This window comes from Orussus abietinus, unplaced genomic scaffold (genome assembly GCF_000612105.2).
Source record: "Orussus abietinus isolate OABI.00-Male unplaced genomic scaffold, Oabi_2.0 scaffold16, whole genome shotgun sequence".
In the NCBI taxonomy this organism is placed as follows: Eukaryota; Metazoa; Arthropoda; class Insecta; order Hymenoptera; family Orussidae; genus Orussus; species Orussus abietinus.
Genome location: NW_019394714.1, coordinates 288,169 through 305,686, shown reverse-complemented (window position 1 = coordinate 305,686; position 17,518 = coordinate 288,169). Strand labels below are relative to the sequence as shown.

At 44.0% G+C, this 17,518-nt stretch overlaps 1 protein-coding gene across 1 annotated transcript in view; it reads right to left on the bottom strand.

Moving 5' to 3' along the window:
- Positions 1-3,112: 3,112 nt before the first annotated feature.
- Positions 3,113-17,518, bottom strand: part of LOC105696724 — a 154,074-nt gene continuing 139,668 nt past the window's right edge. Inside the window, exon 5 of the mRNA XM_012419422.1 lies at positions 3,113-3,655. Coding sequence (XP_012274845.1) covers positions 3,529-3,655 — 127 coding nt within the window. The 3' untranslated portion in view covers positions 3,113-3,528. The remainder of the gene's footprint in view (positions 3,656-17,518) is intronic.

Sequence of the window (17,518 nt, the reverse complement as noted above, 5' to 3'; positions counted from 1 at the left end):
ACGCTTGTAAAATTGGACATTTCTGGGGAAAAAAAAAAACCAGCAAGAGCGCGCAGATTAGTGCCGGAAATGACCAATAGTAGCGCTTGCGGTTCATTGTGCCGGAGTTGGTAAGTCTAGTGGAAAGTCACTAGTATGGCTCCTTGGACAAGTAAAGGTGCATTTCCCCCCAAACTCCGTCCAAGCTCGAAGACCATTGGCTATGTAGGCTACGTAGAGATCCGACTTGTCTATTATAAATAGATTCTAACGTTCATCGCGACTGTCTTTGTTCTCGTACTTGACGTCGATTGGTCGTCATGTTCGAGCGAGATGCCGGGCTCTTTGGTATTGTTCTCCATTGGACACGACGGGGAGAGATAGTTCATGTGGACGTTTACAGGCGGCCATATTGAGTAAGTGGTACCCGCAAACGATTGGTCGTTTCTGATCCGGAATAACGTTGCGTATGCCAGGCAGATATGTGGGAGATGTTTCACGCCATGGTCGAAAGTGAGACATGGCTCACTAGCGCCATGGAACTATTGGTTACCTTGGTTAATGCATAAATAATTTTTTTTCCTTCCGCACGTTACGTAACGTGTAAAAAAACCTCGACCTGAGGTTACGACGAAGATTTCGCCGCTTTGAGAGTAGTTCCAACTTTTATAGAGGTGGAGAGCGCGTAGAGGGCGCCAGCGTCTCGATTTCAAATAATGGCGCGATACATCTCCTCGCTTATCTCTTTGCCAGATATCGGGAACGACTAATCAAGAGCGTGTTATTGGAATTTTATATGGCCATCTGTGTCCGAGGCTTCCGGTTTTCCCAGAGATGCAATTCTTGGACAAATTTGTCGCCTTTAAGGCGCGTTTACACGTGTTTAACTGATAAGTTGCTGCATGCGACAAGACGGTCTAATTGGCCCTGCTTTCGTTTGGACTCCGTCGCACTCCTAAATCCGAGATTTATCGGGTCCGGATCCAGTAAATCGTCTCCATCGCATTAATAAATACGTAGGTTTGATTATCAGCGCCTTAATCGACACTTACATTCGGATCAACTGGGTTTACACCTGATAAATCCCGGATTTCGAGTACGGTGGAGACGTAGGCGATGGCCACTAAGAAGAGGTGGATCGATTCCAATTTGAATTGAAGGTTTGCTTGGAAGGGGGATGTTAAGTATCCTTTTGTTTCCATAAAAAGAATTGATTTTGAATGTAGTTTGCTGCATGCAGCAATGCACCAGGCGAAAAGATGGCTTTAGTTACGATAAATGCTAGTGCAAATGCAATTTGTCCTTTATAAGCATTGTGATTTACACGCCTAGGGTGCAGCAGAAGAGAAACCAGATTAGAGGGATTTGATTTGAGAGGTTAGGTTTAGCGCTGGGGCCTCCAATCGAATCACCAGAACCTGACTCCACTCTTTCTCCACTTCCGTTGGTGTTAATTAATGTCCTTATTTATAGTCGGCACGTAAGTGTAATCTAGAGAGCTTTTGATTGGCTCGAGTGCCCTTTCGATTCTCGCTAATCTCTATAAATACTGCTTTCAGGTCAGTCCATAAGAAGCGTTCTATTTACCGGATACGGCGTTCGATTATTCTCTTCTAACCGTTAGGAATAGATCGATAGTCAAGTTTTGTGCCTATTAACGTATCTTACAATTGAGAAACGGTCGTTTTCCTGTCTAATTAGGAAGACGTTTCGCTAATCCGACCTCGATGGACCTTATTAATCCTCGAGGTGTTTGCTTAACGACCGCGAAATCAAAATACCTATAAATATGGACATAGCCTCCGACGAGAACATTGTAGGTTATGTTCCGGTTTTGCCGGTGAATGGTCATGAGTGTCTATGTCTCATCTCTTCATCGTCATATCCAGGGACAGCAAGTAGTGACATTTTCTATCACTATACAGTTTTTTTTTTCCCGCGCCGTTTATGTAGCCAATTAATAAGCGAGTTTACGAACGTTGTAAACCGCTCAAAGTTGTTATACTAAACCGAGTTATTTCTGTCTAAGACACGGAATAGTAATGTCTATTCCTGCAAGGTAGGATTGTACGTATATACGCGTAAATATGGACATACACCGTGTATGCGAGTAACATGTATATATGTATATATAAATGTACAACGTTTTATCCATGTAATTGCCACCCCTGCATTTGGTAAAGACACTCCGGATTTGTTCATAAATTGGCTCTACGAGTTGTAGGATGACTGCCGTGTATACCAGTTTTGTTAATCCCAAAGTGGCGAAACATTGCGTTATAATAAATCACGGGATGATTAATACACCGCGTGTAAGGTCTGTTCAAATTTTACTGAAATAGTAAAATTCCACGCGGAATGCGTAATTGCAAACGGCGAGTAAAGGAAACAAGTCCAAGTCGAATAAAGAATGCAAACAAATCCGGAGGTGGTGTCAGCAAAATCGGAACACAGCCACAGCGTCCTTATCCGCCATTTTGAAATCGCGCGCCGAAAGAATCGTTCGATTTCGCCGGGAAATATGGCTCCAACGGAAATGGCCAATCATCTCCGCGATCTACCTTGTGGAATTTTCAATATGGCGGATTTGGTATGTATGAGCGGAAGCACGCGGATAACCTATCTCTCTCTGTCGGTCCCGCTTTCAGGGGAGAGCACGAGACTCCTCCTCTGAGATGCACTTCCGGTCCGCGACTTTTTCCCATCACTTTCTCTCTCTCTCTCTCTCTCTCTCTCTTTCTCCCTCTCATTCGCTACGATGCATTCACGCTCCCATTCGCTCTCTTTCTCTCTTTCTTTCCTGTTGGTTCGCGCACGCGGGCGCGCTTGAGATTCGATGATCGGCCGCCGGTGGCGCGTCAGTCGCGTTCAAGGAGTTACACCATGGCAGAGGTTGGAAGGAGAATCCGATTTTCTTTCCTGAGTTGACCTGGCAATTACGAAATCGATATTGACTCGAATACATTTTCATTGATTCGGTTGGGTTAAAGGTATGTTCCTATTTCCCTTCCGTTTCGTAAACCAATGAGCAAAAAAGGAAACGTTAACTCGCGTTCCTTTAGAAACAGACTTCGAATGGCGGCGGTGTTGACGGCGTCTAAGGTTTCTTTTAACGTCCTCCAAGTCGTTAGAAAAAGCATAATTCTACAGAGAATCTTGTCTGACAAATGTCAATTAGAATTGAAATATCTTTGGCTTTTCGTTCCAGCTCGGAAATTCTGCTTATTAACTACGCCATCGCGAGAGACGCCTGAGATGGCGCTGCAGCGAAATTGCCCCACGGCCGCCATCTTGGATATATGAAAATGGAAAGGAAAATATCTTTACGCGAGATTTCATCCTGGTTTAACAAATCCCCGGTGGTAAGCGTATCTAGAAGTCCTTATTTCCGTTTAAAAAAAATCGCTGGAAATTCGACGATCATTTTCGGACACTCGTCACGGTGTAACCCCTTAAGAGAGACGAGGGCTGATGTGACGGGGGCGTAGCTTCCCGGGTGGGGGTTCACCATATAAGCTCTCGACTTATTTGGGCCCCGTTTAATTATCGCTAGCAGTAGTACGAGGTGGAGAGTCCCAGCTTGCATGAGAATGGCGCCCTATGGCGGTTGTACACACTTCCGGTGCTGATGACGTCCTTCGTTTCGCAGCGCAGACCCGTGAATCCCTCCGCGCATCTGCAACAAGATATTCGTATTTAGATTAATTTAACGTGCTCAAAAAAAAAAAAAAAATGGAAAATGCCACCGAACCAGAGAATGATTTCTCAGAACAGTACCGATGAAACATTTCGTCGGGTCAAAGAGTTCCATTAAAATAAAATCGATTAAATTGCATGCGACCTTCCTCCGAAATTCTGACAACTTGAGCTAAATATTATTATTAAATTCTTTGAATTATAAAAAAATATATATATATATATACATTTCTTCGGTCCGGTGAATTTTCCTTTTCTTAGCGTAGATTCGTTTATCTTTTTTAATTCACTCTCGCAGTCACGGGAGTTATTGGGGATCGTTAATATTCCCTAATAATTCTGTATAACTTGGTGGTTATATTTTTAACGTCGATTTCATTTCCTCCTCTTTTCTTTTCTTTCCTCCTGCTTTTCTTTTTCCCCGGTGGAAGAGAGTTTTATCTTAGAACTGCAGCTCTTTTCCCCCGGCGAGTTATTCTCTTTATTGTTAGTCGCTCCTCGTGGAAAAATTCACCGCTGGGGACTTTATTTATACCCCGTTTAAATAACCGCGAAGCGAGCAGACTCCACGATCGACGCCGTTAGGTATATCCCTCTCCGTGCACATTTATTTATACCTACGTTACATACATACGTGTGTGTACATACTTTATCGAAGCTTTGGCTCGAGATTAAAGTGCCGGCTCACGCGAACCGGCAGCTATATCGATCCGCATTAAAGTTATCGCCCGGAATCGGAAAGGTCGAAATGCGAGCTGCGATTTCTCGCCCACCTCGGTAATTAGAAGATTGCGAAAAATCGACGTCGATTTCGAGCTAAGAGTCTCGTGGTACGGAAACACTCGTTTCGATATCTGTTGGATATTGGTTATCTCAGGGGGTGAGCCGGATATTAAACCTTTGGGGCCTTTTTTATGAAACTGCTCCAAATTGGGTGTAACCCTTTGGGGCCTTTTTTATGAAACTTTGCTTCAAATTGGGTGTATCAAATCGTTCCCCGCCTTACAACGTGAATATGAAAGCTATGAAGGTTCTGACACCCATGAAATTTCAATTTTTTTTTTTTAATTTGTTTATACACAATTGTTGGATTTTTTATAAAACTGGAGTTTCGCGAGTGCCAGGACCTTCCTTACAGCCTCGGCATTCACGTTGTAAAGTTTTAAATAATTCCGTACACCCAGTTTGAAGAAATGTTATATGAACAATTGACTCCACAGATGAGACTTTGATATCCCCTTAAAGGGAGGATATTGATAATTCCCAGTGGTCCGAAAATAAAGATTTAAATTACTCTTTGGCCTGCAGAATGTACGATGTGCCGTAAAATAGTTTCTTTGCCCGAATTGGGAATAAATTATTGTAACGAGCAATCCATCGTTATTGGGCAACATGGCGTCATATTGACGTTCCCTACATTACCGATGGGAGCCGTTAATTATTATGGGGGTGGACTATATGACAAGCGCCCACAGCTTGATTGGCGAATGTGGGGTCCTTCTAGGTTAGTTCGACACGTAAGGCATTATGCAGGATTATTAACTGACATAATATTGGGCTCGTTCTAGTTGCCCGCACTAACAGCATTAATATGCGAGACGGTTTTAAATCTTCACGATGCGTATACATATTTTCCTACATACATGTATTTCCTAAAGAATTAATTAAGGATTATATGCAAGTGGCGTCAAAGAGGTCTCGCTGAAGAAACTTTTCCCCTGGGTGCAGCGAATCATTTCAAAGTTCACAACGCGAATATGAAGGCTACAAATAAGGTCCTTCCACCCATGAGATTACAATTTTTGAAAAAAAAATTTTGCAGGTGTCTGGAATTTTTTCTATAAAAAAATATGAAATTCCACGGGTGGAGGGACCTTCCTTGTAGCTTTCATATTAATTTTCTAGAGTTTAAATGGATTCGGTACACTTGGTTTGGAGAAAAGTGTCATACCCTCGGCACCTTCACATCACCTTAAGGAACAAGAAGTACAGAGAGTGATTTAAGTGACTGATGCACGTTGGCGATGATGTCTCCCCACGCGAGATCGGCGATAAACTCCCGTCTCTGGACGCGAGTTTTCGCGATCGGTTATCTCTACGCTCGTAACGATAACCGGGCATTGTCTCTGCGGGACGGGAACAAAAAGCAGGCTGCAGGGGCGATAACGAAATTCGAGGTTCCGCCCGTTTCGCAACGGCGCCCCGCTCGATTTTATTTATCTGCGCTCGTGGCGAGAGCCGGATCATTTCGGAGCTTTCGGCCCGAAAGCTCCAGGGAAGGCGCTTTATCGAGGGATCCGCGATCGGTCACGACCAACGCAAATGCTCGGCACTCACGCCATTCTCGGTTTCCTCAATTATATCGAGAATCGGTCGATATCGATGATATCCGTAACGTATACGTATCGTATCCGTAACGTATACGTATCGTATCCGTAACGTATACGTATCGTATCCGTAAAGTATACGTATACGTAACGTATAACGTACGTATAAGGTAAAAGTCTGTGTTCGAATCCGCGGCTTTCCTCAATTATTTCGAGAATCGGTCGATATCGATAATATCCGTAACGTATACGTATCGTATCCGTAAAGTATACGTATACGTAACGTATAACGTACGTATAAGATAAAAGTCTGTGTTCGAATCCGCGGCTTTCCTCAATTATTTCGAGAATCGGTCGATATCGATAATATCCGTAACGTATACGTAACGTATATGTTATGTATACCATACGTATAACGTATCCGTCTGCGTTTTTAACTGAATTTTAACACCGGAAATTTGACTTTGGAAGAAATTCAATAACTCCATTGAGCAATTTCCCTGCTTTTTGCATTACTTACGCTGTGCGTTCTTCGAGCATAACCTCAATTCTTCCCGCATAACCTCAAAATGGGCGCGCATTTCTCGCGTATTCGTCAACGGTGTGAAGATATCTACACATACGTATTCTCTTGTTGGTGGACAATGGGGTGCGGTAACAAGTCCCATACCGGGATAAATATGCCCGGTGGTATCGCCTCGGACATAACATGGACAAACAGCGGCCATTCGTGGTTGCCATTGCTGCGGCCATTAGGGGAAGCGTTCTTATCGTTCGGCCACTCTGGACCGCGTAACTGAGCGTCAGGGTTTCACCCTTTGTGCACCAGGGTGTAAAAGGTCCTTCGAGTGAGGGATAATCTCTCGTGGAGGTTTCCCGCGAATCTCGGTAATACTAAAGGAGTTCGCTTTCGTTTTAGGGGGGTTTACTCAGGAAATTATGGGTTTTAAATCTGTAAATCAAGGGGAGATCAGCTGATGTCGTAAGCGGAAATGACTGGAAATATTTGAAAATTATTTCCGAAACGTTGCTACTATTTTAAGGCCGACTGTCACTTCTTATCGAATCGAATTATTGCTTATCGTATGAAATCAAAGGCAATCGGTTCTTAAAAAAGGAAATCATGGTTTTTAAATCTGTAAATCAAGGGGAGATCAGCTGATGTCGTAAGCGGAAATGACTGGAAATATTTGGAAATTATTTCCGAAACGTTGGAGTTACCGGATATGAAAGGGTTAAGGAACAAGCTTTTTAATTATTAATAATTCCAGAATCTGCCTTTGTCCGAAAGACTTGAGGAAGAGCCGGGATTTTTAATTTCAAGGTAACTCGTCCCAAGTTATGCCGAGATTGTTTCATAACTAGATTTATGTCGTCCCGTAATCGCTAAAGAGGGCGACTATGGGGGATGGAAATCGTAATGGGTGCCAGCTGGTGGGACAGGTCACCTTTTGAGAAATTTCATTCCGCGATGGGTGTTCGCCACTTCGGCCATTTCCCACCCCTGATTGGTCGGATTCCCCGCAATTAGCTGAACTCCTCCACCACCCATTCCAGGGTGGTCTGGAAATCAGAATTTAATGGTGAATTTATGACCCTCCCCTAAGGCACTGGTACCCTCGTACACACCCTAAAAATATAATAATTTACATACCTGTTCCCTCTTTACGCAATTTCTCGTAATTTCTGTAATATATAAAATACTCCATTTACATGATACACCATAGAATCGGTTCGAGATTTTACAACTTTACACGCCGTTACCTATTAATATTAATTAATGGACATTTCCAGCTACCGCACACTTTGACGGAAATGTTTCCGTTAGTTGTACCGGTAAGAAAGTGAAATTACCCGGATTATCCAACGACTAAGCTTCTGTAACTTTAAGGCTCCATTTTTCTCTGGCTTCGTTAATAGAAAAGTTCGGTGGAGTTCCGCGCCAAATACATTTAGGCCACGTGTTCTTTGACGGTACCGAGTGGCTTTTATTTTAAAGGCAAACGGCATTCGGGTATTTCTGACCTTTCATTGTTATATATTCCTTCCATTGTTATCTCGGAATTTTCCTGGCGGAAATGTTACTTTTCTTCCCTTGTAGTAGGAAAGTAAGCGGTGAGGAAAAAGCTTTCGAAGGGTTCGGCGTAAAAAGGTGGATGAAGTGTTGGCAGAAAGGCAACTCAGGACTTCTTAGTCTACGGGAAAGGACGCTCCGATGGATAATGTCGATTCGCGGATGAGCGAGCACTCGTTTCATTGTATTTCGAGTAAATTGGCGCAGGTACCTGGAGAAGCGGGAAATTCAATCGGTCGAATGATCCGCGCATTGGAAATTTCGTTACCGGCCGAGCTTCGCGGAAACGAACTCACCCATTATCCCCATTGTCATAGGAGGCGTTGAAGGGGGAGTTACATTCATTAAAGAGGGTCAATTGTTGCCGAAGGAAAATCCCTCGTAAAAGGGGCGAACCCTCGGATTTTAATATCAATCATTCTAACAGACATTTGCTAATATCTTTACCTGAAAATATACGTATACGTGTCTTAATGCTACACACAAAAAAAAAAAATACATAGTACCAGTAAATTGAGTTACAGAGAATTAAGGTGATGTGAAAGTGGCGTCGAAGAGGATTTGTTTATAAAATTTTTTTCTCCCAACTTGGTTTACCGAATAGTTTGAAAGTTTACAACGTGAATAGGGAGACTATAAGGAAGGTCCTGAGACTCATGAAATTTCAATTCTTTTCAAATTTGTTTATGGGTATTTTAAAAGTGGTTTATAAAAAATTAAATTTCCCGAGTTTCAGGACCTATCTTAGGGCCTCCATATTCACGTTTTAAAGTATGGAACGATTTGAGACACACATTTCGTAGAAAAGTTTTATGAACGATTGAGCTTTCGGATGCCACTTTCACGTCCTCTTAATTAAAAAACAAAAAAAAAAAAGAAGGAAAAATAGTATAGGCTTTCCAGTAAGCAGAGCCGTGTAAACGAACGCGATCCTCGCTAAAAAATGTACTTGGCTCGAAACTCTACCGAGTTTCTTGAGGGGCACGAGTTTGGTTGCGCCCTGTATATACGATTGTACAATTCCAGGTTCATGAGAACTTTTTTCTCGGATTGCTAAGGCGGAAATCGGCCGATTGCGAGCGAATCTCCTCGAAATCTGGCGATGTGCGAAGATCTGGGTCGGCGCTTTCGTTGGATCTCGAGAGCTTTTTCAGCCACGCGTGTTCTCCACCACGTGGGGGTGGAGGTTTCGGGGGAACCGGAGCTTGCACGCCTCTAGGACTCTCGATTTGAATCGCGGTTAATTACTCTAAATGTTCACGTCCCCCGAGAGCTTTCGGGGCTGCAAGCACGCTCTAAGCCACCGCGGAAGATACGGCGAAAAGCACTCGGATTCGATTGGAAGTCGCGGATCGCGCCGATGCCGGAAGCTCCCTTTGTCTCAAATTTGACGCGTAAAGTCGGCATTTCATTTATTTTATAAACAGTGGGTTACTGTAAATTCCAGATCAGGATCCAAACTTACTTGGGTTTATTTAGTAATGACGAGGTGATCGATGTCGCGGGTGAGGGTCGACGCGTTTCGAGATGAAACTTCACGCATCGAACTCTCCGGCGGATATTGGAATTAAAATTCATGAAATTAGTCTTGTTTTATATTTAGATGTGTCTAAACATCGATATGTATGCGTTTCATCGGATCATGTCTCTATCATCGTGGTCTTTTTTTTTTTTAATTTTGGGAATATTATGTTTCTCTCTTCGTGGTCTTTTTTTTTTTTTAATTTTGCGAATATTATGTTTCTCTCTTCGTGGTCTTTTTTTTTTTTAATTTTGCGAACATTTCTCTCTTCGTGTCGGCGCGTCTCTTGCGTACAACTTCACGACGCTGCGCGCGCATCGCACGCAGCTTTTCAGCCTTACAGCTTGAAGTCTCGTCGAGACGTGAAGTGGAACTTGCAGGTGAAAGGAGCTTCGGTGCGAGGGGAGAGGTTTGGATCGGGTCTCGAACGATTACCATTTATCGGCAGATCTTGAAAGCTCGTTGCGGTGCGAGCGAGCTTGCGTCGGACAGCTCTATTTCCTTAAGAGGGGAGGTGAGGGGGTCGAGCTTGCGGGGATACGTGGACGAAGGTTGGTTTCCTCGCACCGAATTTGCTCGTCCTGGACGCTTCTCCGATACGAATTTACCTTTCCTTCATTTTCCCTTTTTTTTAACGACCTCAAGACTCGCTCCTTTCGGAGTACAAAATTCTCCCCCAGAAAAGATGGCCGCGAAAAAGGATCCCGATAATTTTCGGAATTAATTTCCCTGCTACCATAAGAAAATTCATGACTCATTTAAATTCACTTTGAAGATGATTCTTGTAAAGCTTTGGTACACCGAGAAGAGACGCTAGTTGAAAAAGAAATATGCATTGCGAGAGGAAAATCCTGGATACGTCCAAGGAAGTGTCAGGACGAGAGAACAAGATTCGTTTAAATCGACGATATGAATGTTTCTTCCCGAACAATTGTTTCTCGCCGTTGTTCATGATTCAGGTAACGATGTATAATAGTCCTGTCAGTAAATTAATTTTTTTTAAATGGAAAAACGAGGGATGGAAGAATGAACGATAGGATTACTTGTGGCGGTTTATCGGCGTCGTCAAAGGGATCGCAGAAACGCGATTCTTTTATTCGGCCTCGTTTATGAAATCATCACCGGAGATTTCTTGGAGGATGAGCAATCTTCCCCAGGTCCGGAAGCTATCTCGTTATTTCCCAAACATTTCCCGCGTTTATTGGGGGAAATGCTTTCGTCCACCATCCGGCTGATTTTCCCGAAAACAACCCTCGGAGAGGAAATATCCACCGCAGACAAAACGTCTCGCCGTTCTTTTTATCGGTGTTACTCGGACGTTTCGACGATATTTTCGTCCAGTTTTTCCGCGCCGAAATCCCGGGGCGATCTGGAAAATCCGCCCGGGCGGGATCTCTTTTTCCATTACCGCCATTGTCGCAGAGATCGGGCCAATATCCGCCCGTAAACTCCAACAATTCTCTATTCTAATTCCCCTAGGAGGACGATAAACGTGACATCGATACTCGATTATGACATTTGTCGGATGTTCATGCTCTTAACGGATTCCTTACACGATTTTCATGTCTCTAAAAAAATTCCCCGCTTTTGGCGGCTCATTCTTTCTTCCTTGAAGCTTCTTAATTTTTTTAGTATACCTCTAATTGCAAAGAGTATCGGTACACGTTCAGTGTTAAGGCTGATTCTGGAAAAGCCAAGAATAATGGAATGATTTTTATATACCGAGTGAATCGAGTCAGAACGAATTTAAATGCATTTTGGGCTGCCTTTGTTCCCCAAGTTCTGCGCCCGGGATGGTATTTTCCGCCATCTGGCGGATTTCTCGTAAACACCGTCCGAAGCAGAGAAAACGTCCGGCACAGATGAAGTGGCTCGCTATCCTTTTGTCGGGGTTATTAATACGTTTCATCGGCACTTTTATCCACTTTTCCGGCCGGGATGAAGTCCTCGGGACGGAAAACCTCGAAAATCTGCCCGGCGATGATTCCTTTTTTCCATTACCGGCCGATTTCGCCTTTTTCCGTGGTCGAGTCGATAGACCCGATATTTGGCTATAAATTTCGCTCACGTAGAGAGGAAAAGAGGTAGGGAGGAGAGATTCGATCGCCGTTTCGACGTCTCTCTTCCTCCACCCCATCTTTTTAATCTTCCGTCCCCCACTTTCCATCCCTTCCCAGCAGATATTCCCTTTTTCCTGAGTTTTTCCAGCACTCGGTCGCTCCTTTTCCCTCCGTTCGCCTCCGCCATTTCGGCCCTCTCTTTTTTCCTTTCTCCGCTTTCGGGATTTTTTTTCTCCACCTTTTGCTTTAGTTTCCTTCGCATCTCGCGCTATTTCTCTTTCACGTTTTCCGGGCTTCCCTTCCTCGTCCCTCCTCTCCTTTCCTTTCACCCATTATCCTCTCTGACCCTTTGCCACGACTATTTAAATAATGCCTGTGTTTTTCCACTAAATACCGAACTTCGCTTCGTTTCTCTTCCTCTCCTTCTCCGTATTTTCTTTTTTTTTTTTATCGATTCTATCGGGTAAATTTCTCCCTCACGCGCTTAGTCGGCTTACGGATGGTGGATTTAACTTTTCCCCTAGAATGCTGGACTGCAATTTATTCCCCCATTTTATTTTCCACCATCTAATACTAGATATTATGTATGTACTACGAGGTCAAATCAGAAATGCTTATTACACTGTATTTGAAATTATTCACATAAATTCTACGGGAGGATAACGAGGGAACGTTCAGTAGTGAAATCCCAAAATTGAGATTACATTTAAGATTGCTTGATTTAACATTTTTTTTTTAATGTTAAAAGTCAAGAGAGGAATTTTATTAAACATTGCAGGATCTATTGGTCAGGTTGGGCTAAATTTGCAAGACTTATTCTCGATTTGTTTCAAAGATGCAGGAATTACTGTCAGTTCCCACTTTTCGCTCCTCCGGCAGACAAAATGGTGCCAGAAGGGCCCTAGCCAAAACATTCGAGCCGGAGACTTGAATGCTCGCCAAAAATCTCCCGTCCACCGCGTAAAAAGATACACCTGGCCGCGGCTTCGACGTGCGGAAATAAATAAGTTAGAAGATCCCCTGTCGACTTTATTTATCGGCCCTGTCGGTCTTGACCGGGCCGGCGCGCCCTCTTTGTCTCCGCCATTTTGGAACGCGCCTTTGCTCCCCTCTTAAAAAGCGAAAACAAAGAGAATTTCTTTACTGGAAGACAACGAACGACCTGAAACTTCCTCATTTATCCGGTTAAACATTGCGACCTCCTTGAAGAGTGTTTCCACGGCGAGTATAGTTGTCAAAAACAGCTGATATTACCAATCAGCTGTTTTTGACAAGTATACTCGCCTCAGGGGTACCCATAAGTAATCAATTTTTCTTCATTATAATTAATTATACATGGGTACCCCTAATATCAGTAGATTCCCAAGTACAATATCCGCAATTCTAAAAAGCAGCATATTTAATCCTATTATCAAAAATCAACGCCCCTTGAGAAAATGACACCTGTCAGAATTAGTTAACCACTTGACTATTTTGCCGAAGAAATAAAATAAATAAACTCTCCGGCAAATAATTCGGTAGTTAATATGTATCTACATCGAAGGCGATAAATAAACGCTTAAACAAATAGGAGATATCGTATCGCACGTCTGTATGCTTATCTCGAGCTCGGGTGGAGTTTTCTCAAAGTCCCAGAAGAGTTCCCTAGAAATTCCCCACGAATTTCCCCGTGGAGGGGTCCTTTCCTCCGGGGAAGGGCTCGCGAAAGGACCGAAAATCTCCGCCGGAAATCCTCCCGAGAGTCCCGGAGAGTAAATAAGTAAGTGGATCTTCGAGAAGGAATTATTTATCGCCGTAGTCCTGAGTCCCGGCCAAAGGGAGGGAATCCGGCGAGTCCTGCGAGGACGACTTGGCTAGATCAGGATTCCCCCGGGAAATCAAAATCTCCGCTCAGAATAAACAATCTCTCGTTACAAGTCTCGGGGAAGAATGTTTCGCCATTGTCGAGTGTCGGCACACTTTAAGGCGGTACGAAAGCGACTTCCGAGGAGTCAATCTTATGCGACATTTTTCTCCAAACTGGATTTACCGAGTCGTATAAAACTTCACGACGTGATTATGAAGAGCACAGGGGAGGTTCCGACACCCGTGACAATTCATTGTTTATAACAAATCATAAAATGTCTATAAATAAATTTTCAAAAATGGATGTTTCGTGGGTGTCAGGACTTTTTTTAAATATTATTTAAGGACATATATATATATGTATAGTCAGCCTATATATTTTATATATATAAGATCACTCTTTCATACCACCTTAAAGGGGGTTAAAGTTACAAAATGGAGATCCCTTGGGAGATTCGAAGCACTCTCGAATTTCGCGTAAGCAGGACATCGAATCGGCAGGATCGATCGTTACGATCGGATCGATTCGGGGGATGGGGTTCCACCTCCGGAGGGAATATCCGGCAAGTCCACTAATTTTCTCGAGACCCATTACGTCGACCATCGCGGACGCCGTAGGTCGGCATAATTTGAGGGCGGACGCCGCGCGTTAAAGGTGCCAAAGCGGATATATAGTGTCGGAGGGGGTGGTTTTAAATTCCTAACCTACAAATCCTAGCCTTAGTGCCGGCCACGCGATTCCCCGGCGTAAATCAACCCCGAGGACTCGATCGGCCGAGATAATCCGCGGATTAATCCGCAAGGGGCGGCGCCCCATTATATTTCCCATCCGGCCGGACGGCGACGGAAGTCGGCCTCTCCGACATGCCGAAGATTATGGCAATCGGATCGTAATCGTGCATCAAGTGGAAAATTTCATTCCCATAACTCCCAGATTTTGGGCCTCTTCTACGTTCTTGAATAAATGAAATGAATTTTAAATCCAGCAGTACTATGGACCCATAAGTGCGCCCGACGTTTGGTCGAATATCGCTTGCACGGCCTAGCGAAATTCGCCCATACGCCACAAGGGCTCGTAATCGTGCATCGAGTGAAAAATTTCATTTCCCATAACTCCCAGATTTTGGGCCTCTTCTACGTTCTTGAATAAATGAAATGCTATGGACCCATAAGTGCGCCCGACGTTTGGTCGAATATCGCTTGCACGGCCTGACGAAATTCGCCCATACGTTAAAAGTGCTTATGAAAGGAGTGAATGATTCTAAGTGCCAGGAAAAAAATTCTTCCGATTATTTCCCTATGTACATTGTTTTAATCTGAACGTCTCTATCCACAAATGATGTACCTTGGAATAAATCTCGCAGATAAAGATTAGTTTATCTTAAACTTTTAAACCAGTTTATCTAAACTAGTTTATCTTAAACTTTAGGTTATCTGGGAGATTTATTTCAAGGTGCTGAATTCCCCCGTGGCGGGCTCCGGGCGACATCTCGAGAGAAAACAAGCTGCGCCGAAGTATATGGCGGAAAAAGTTGCGAGAGAAAGAGTGATAAAAAGGGGTAAAAAGTGAATGGTAACGGATGCAAGGGTTGGTCTCTTTTTATTCGGGCTGGTTTTCCAGGGAGAATAAACGGGCTAGAGGGCGCTTTGTGCGAGGAGCGACCGCGTCGGTGGGCGGGGGAAAAAAAAAAAAAGAAGGAAAAAAACGCGTGCGGAAACCGCGGTCGCGCCTAACGCGCGGGGGCGTGAAAATTCGGGGAAAACAGAGTATCGCAGTATCCCGATAAACTCAGCCGATCTGGCGCGTATTATCGACGCAGGGACCGCTTTTATCGGCCCGGGCTGCCGGAATTGGCCGGAATTGGCCGAGCGCCTCGATTCGTGAATTATCGGATTAAATAAATCATTATCTCGTACCAAGTAGTAGCTTTTGAATAATACAGTTCGCCGATCGTTCAATATACTCTCTATTAACGGAAAGGAATTATTTTTATAAAATATCTTCTCAGCTGTGGGTAAGAGGAAAGAAAATTTCATGAGCGAAGTCGGTGTTCCATAGTCTAACGTTTAATCGGTTTATTGTGTCTGGAAAGTAAGGGTTCGATTGAAATCCCGAAATTAATTAGACATTCAGGAGAGAGTGATGCAAGAATGAAAAAAAAAAAAAAAGAAAAAGAAGAAAGGAAAAGTGCGAGAATATCGAGCGATAACGGAAACGGTGAAGAATTGATTCGGCTCGTCGCCTCCTGGGGCATGACTCCATTAGTCCTAATTATAACTTCGTAATTTTAATTGACTGTGCATTAACACCGTTAACTTCTTGCGGAAGTAACTTTTAACGCAATTAACTCTTTTCCTCGGCGAAACTTCAGCCGGCCGAAGTTATCCTGTTTTGGCGAGTCAACTATAAAAAAAAAAAAAAGTATAAGGATAACGTGCTTCGGCTTTACCATCTTCCTTCCACGTACTTCCTGTTACTTCGGAACAACATTAAAAATAGGAAAACGGGTTCATAACGGAGGAAAGTGTGAAAAATAAGAGGTTTTACTCAAAGGAGCCCGCAAAAGGGTTCCAGTCGGACACCCTTAACGTCTTTGCAAATCAATTGTTTATTCCCCTTCAATTAGGAAATGAAATTATATGGTCCTTGAGGCCATGACTGTAGTAAAGAGACTCGGCGCCCGGCCTCGACTTCGGTCGTGATCTTGTCGGAGGCGCAACCCCGATTCTTGATCATGAAGTGTCCGTTAAATTGTCGCTTTTCCCTGCATCAACAGGTCACTGATACACTGGGAGTTCAGAAACATCGTTTATCAGACCTTCGACGGTTTCGACTTAATGACGCTTCTCGGCCATGGCGTTGGATCGGTGACCGAAAACGGATTTCCGGGGTTTTGGGAATTGGCAATCGCGGCGTCGGGGCCGGCCCGAAAGAACAGGGAGGGTTGCAACCACGGCTGGCAGTTTTTCTCCTTTTTCCCCGGCGAGACTCGCTTCCCTGATAAAGCCAATAAACCCTCGTCAAGCGACGCCGTTCGACGCGAGTACCAACCCCTGCCTGGCCGATATACGTGCATTCGATGTCCACCTCTGGGCGCACACTTTTATCCCACTTTCATCCCCCATGGATCACCGTCACGGGGACTGCCGAATTTGTTTAACGACCCTTAAGGTGAACTGAAACCCCCAACGACTCGAATAAGACACTTTTTTTAAAGGGCATTGGATAGAACCGTCTGAAACTTTGACACACGACTCGTGAGCACCTCGAAATTGCCTTGACACTTCGATAATTTGGATTTTTTAACTTAACCAAAACCATCTGTGAAAAAATTAAAAAAAAATTCAGGACCTTCTTCATAGCTTCCATATTCATACTGTTGAGTTTGAAATGATTCGATGAAATCAGTTCGGAGAGAAGTTTCATGATCGAGACCTCTTCGAGCGCGCTAAACAGGCCAAACTGTGCACACTCGAATATAATCGAGAATTATATTTTTTTCCCAAGACAATGTTCGTTTTTTTTACATACAAAAAAAATTGATTTTTTTTGGCCGGTGTTTTCAAAAAATCCCTGCGGTAAGGGGTTAATTTTTCTCCGCGCGGAATCAAAGGAGGTCTTGCTTAGGTTATTCGGGGTAAAGTGGAACTTTCTACCCCGAGGAGCGGCTTACCGCGGATCATTGCGTCGGATGAATTCCCCGAGACCGTTAAAAAGTTCACCGGGGGCGAAATCGGCCTCCCAATCGAGCGTGGCGGAAAAGTTCGGCCCGATTCGCCTTTCGGCGGCCATTAACCGCGGATCGCGGAATGGCCGGGCACTTTTCCCAATTCGCGGCGTGTGTCGCTCGATAAAATTCTACTCTCAAGGATTGCCCGTACTGGAGCAGACGGGAAATTGACCGTCTCCTGGTACTCGAGGAAAGTCGCAATCAAGATAACTACGCCACGCTAGGAGATCTCTAGACGTTTGTCGGAAATCGATCTATCGGTTAGTCAATTCCCTTCGGGAAAC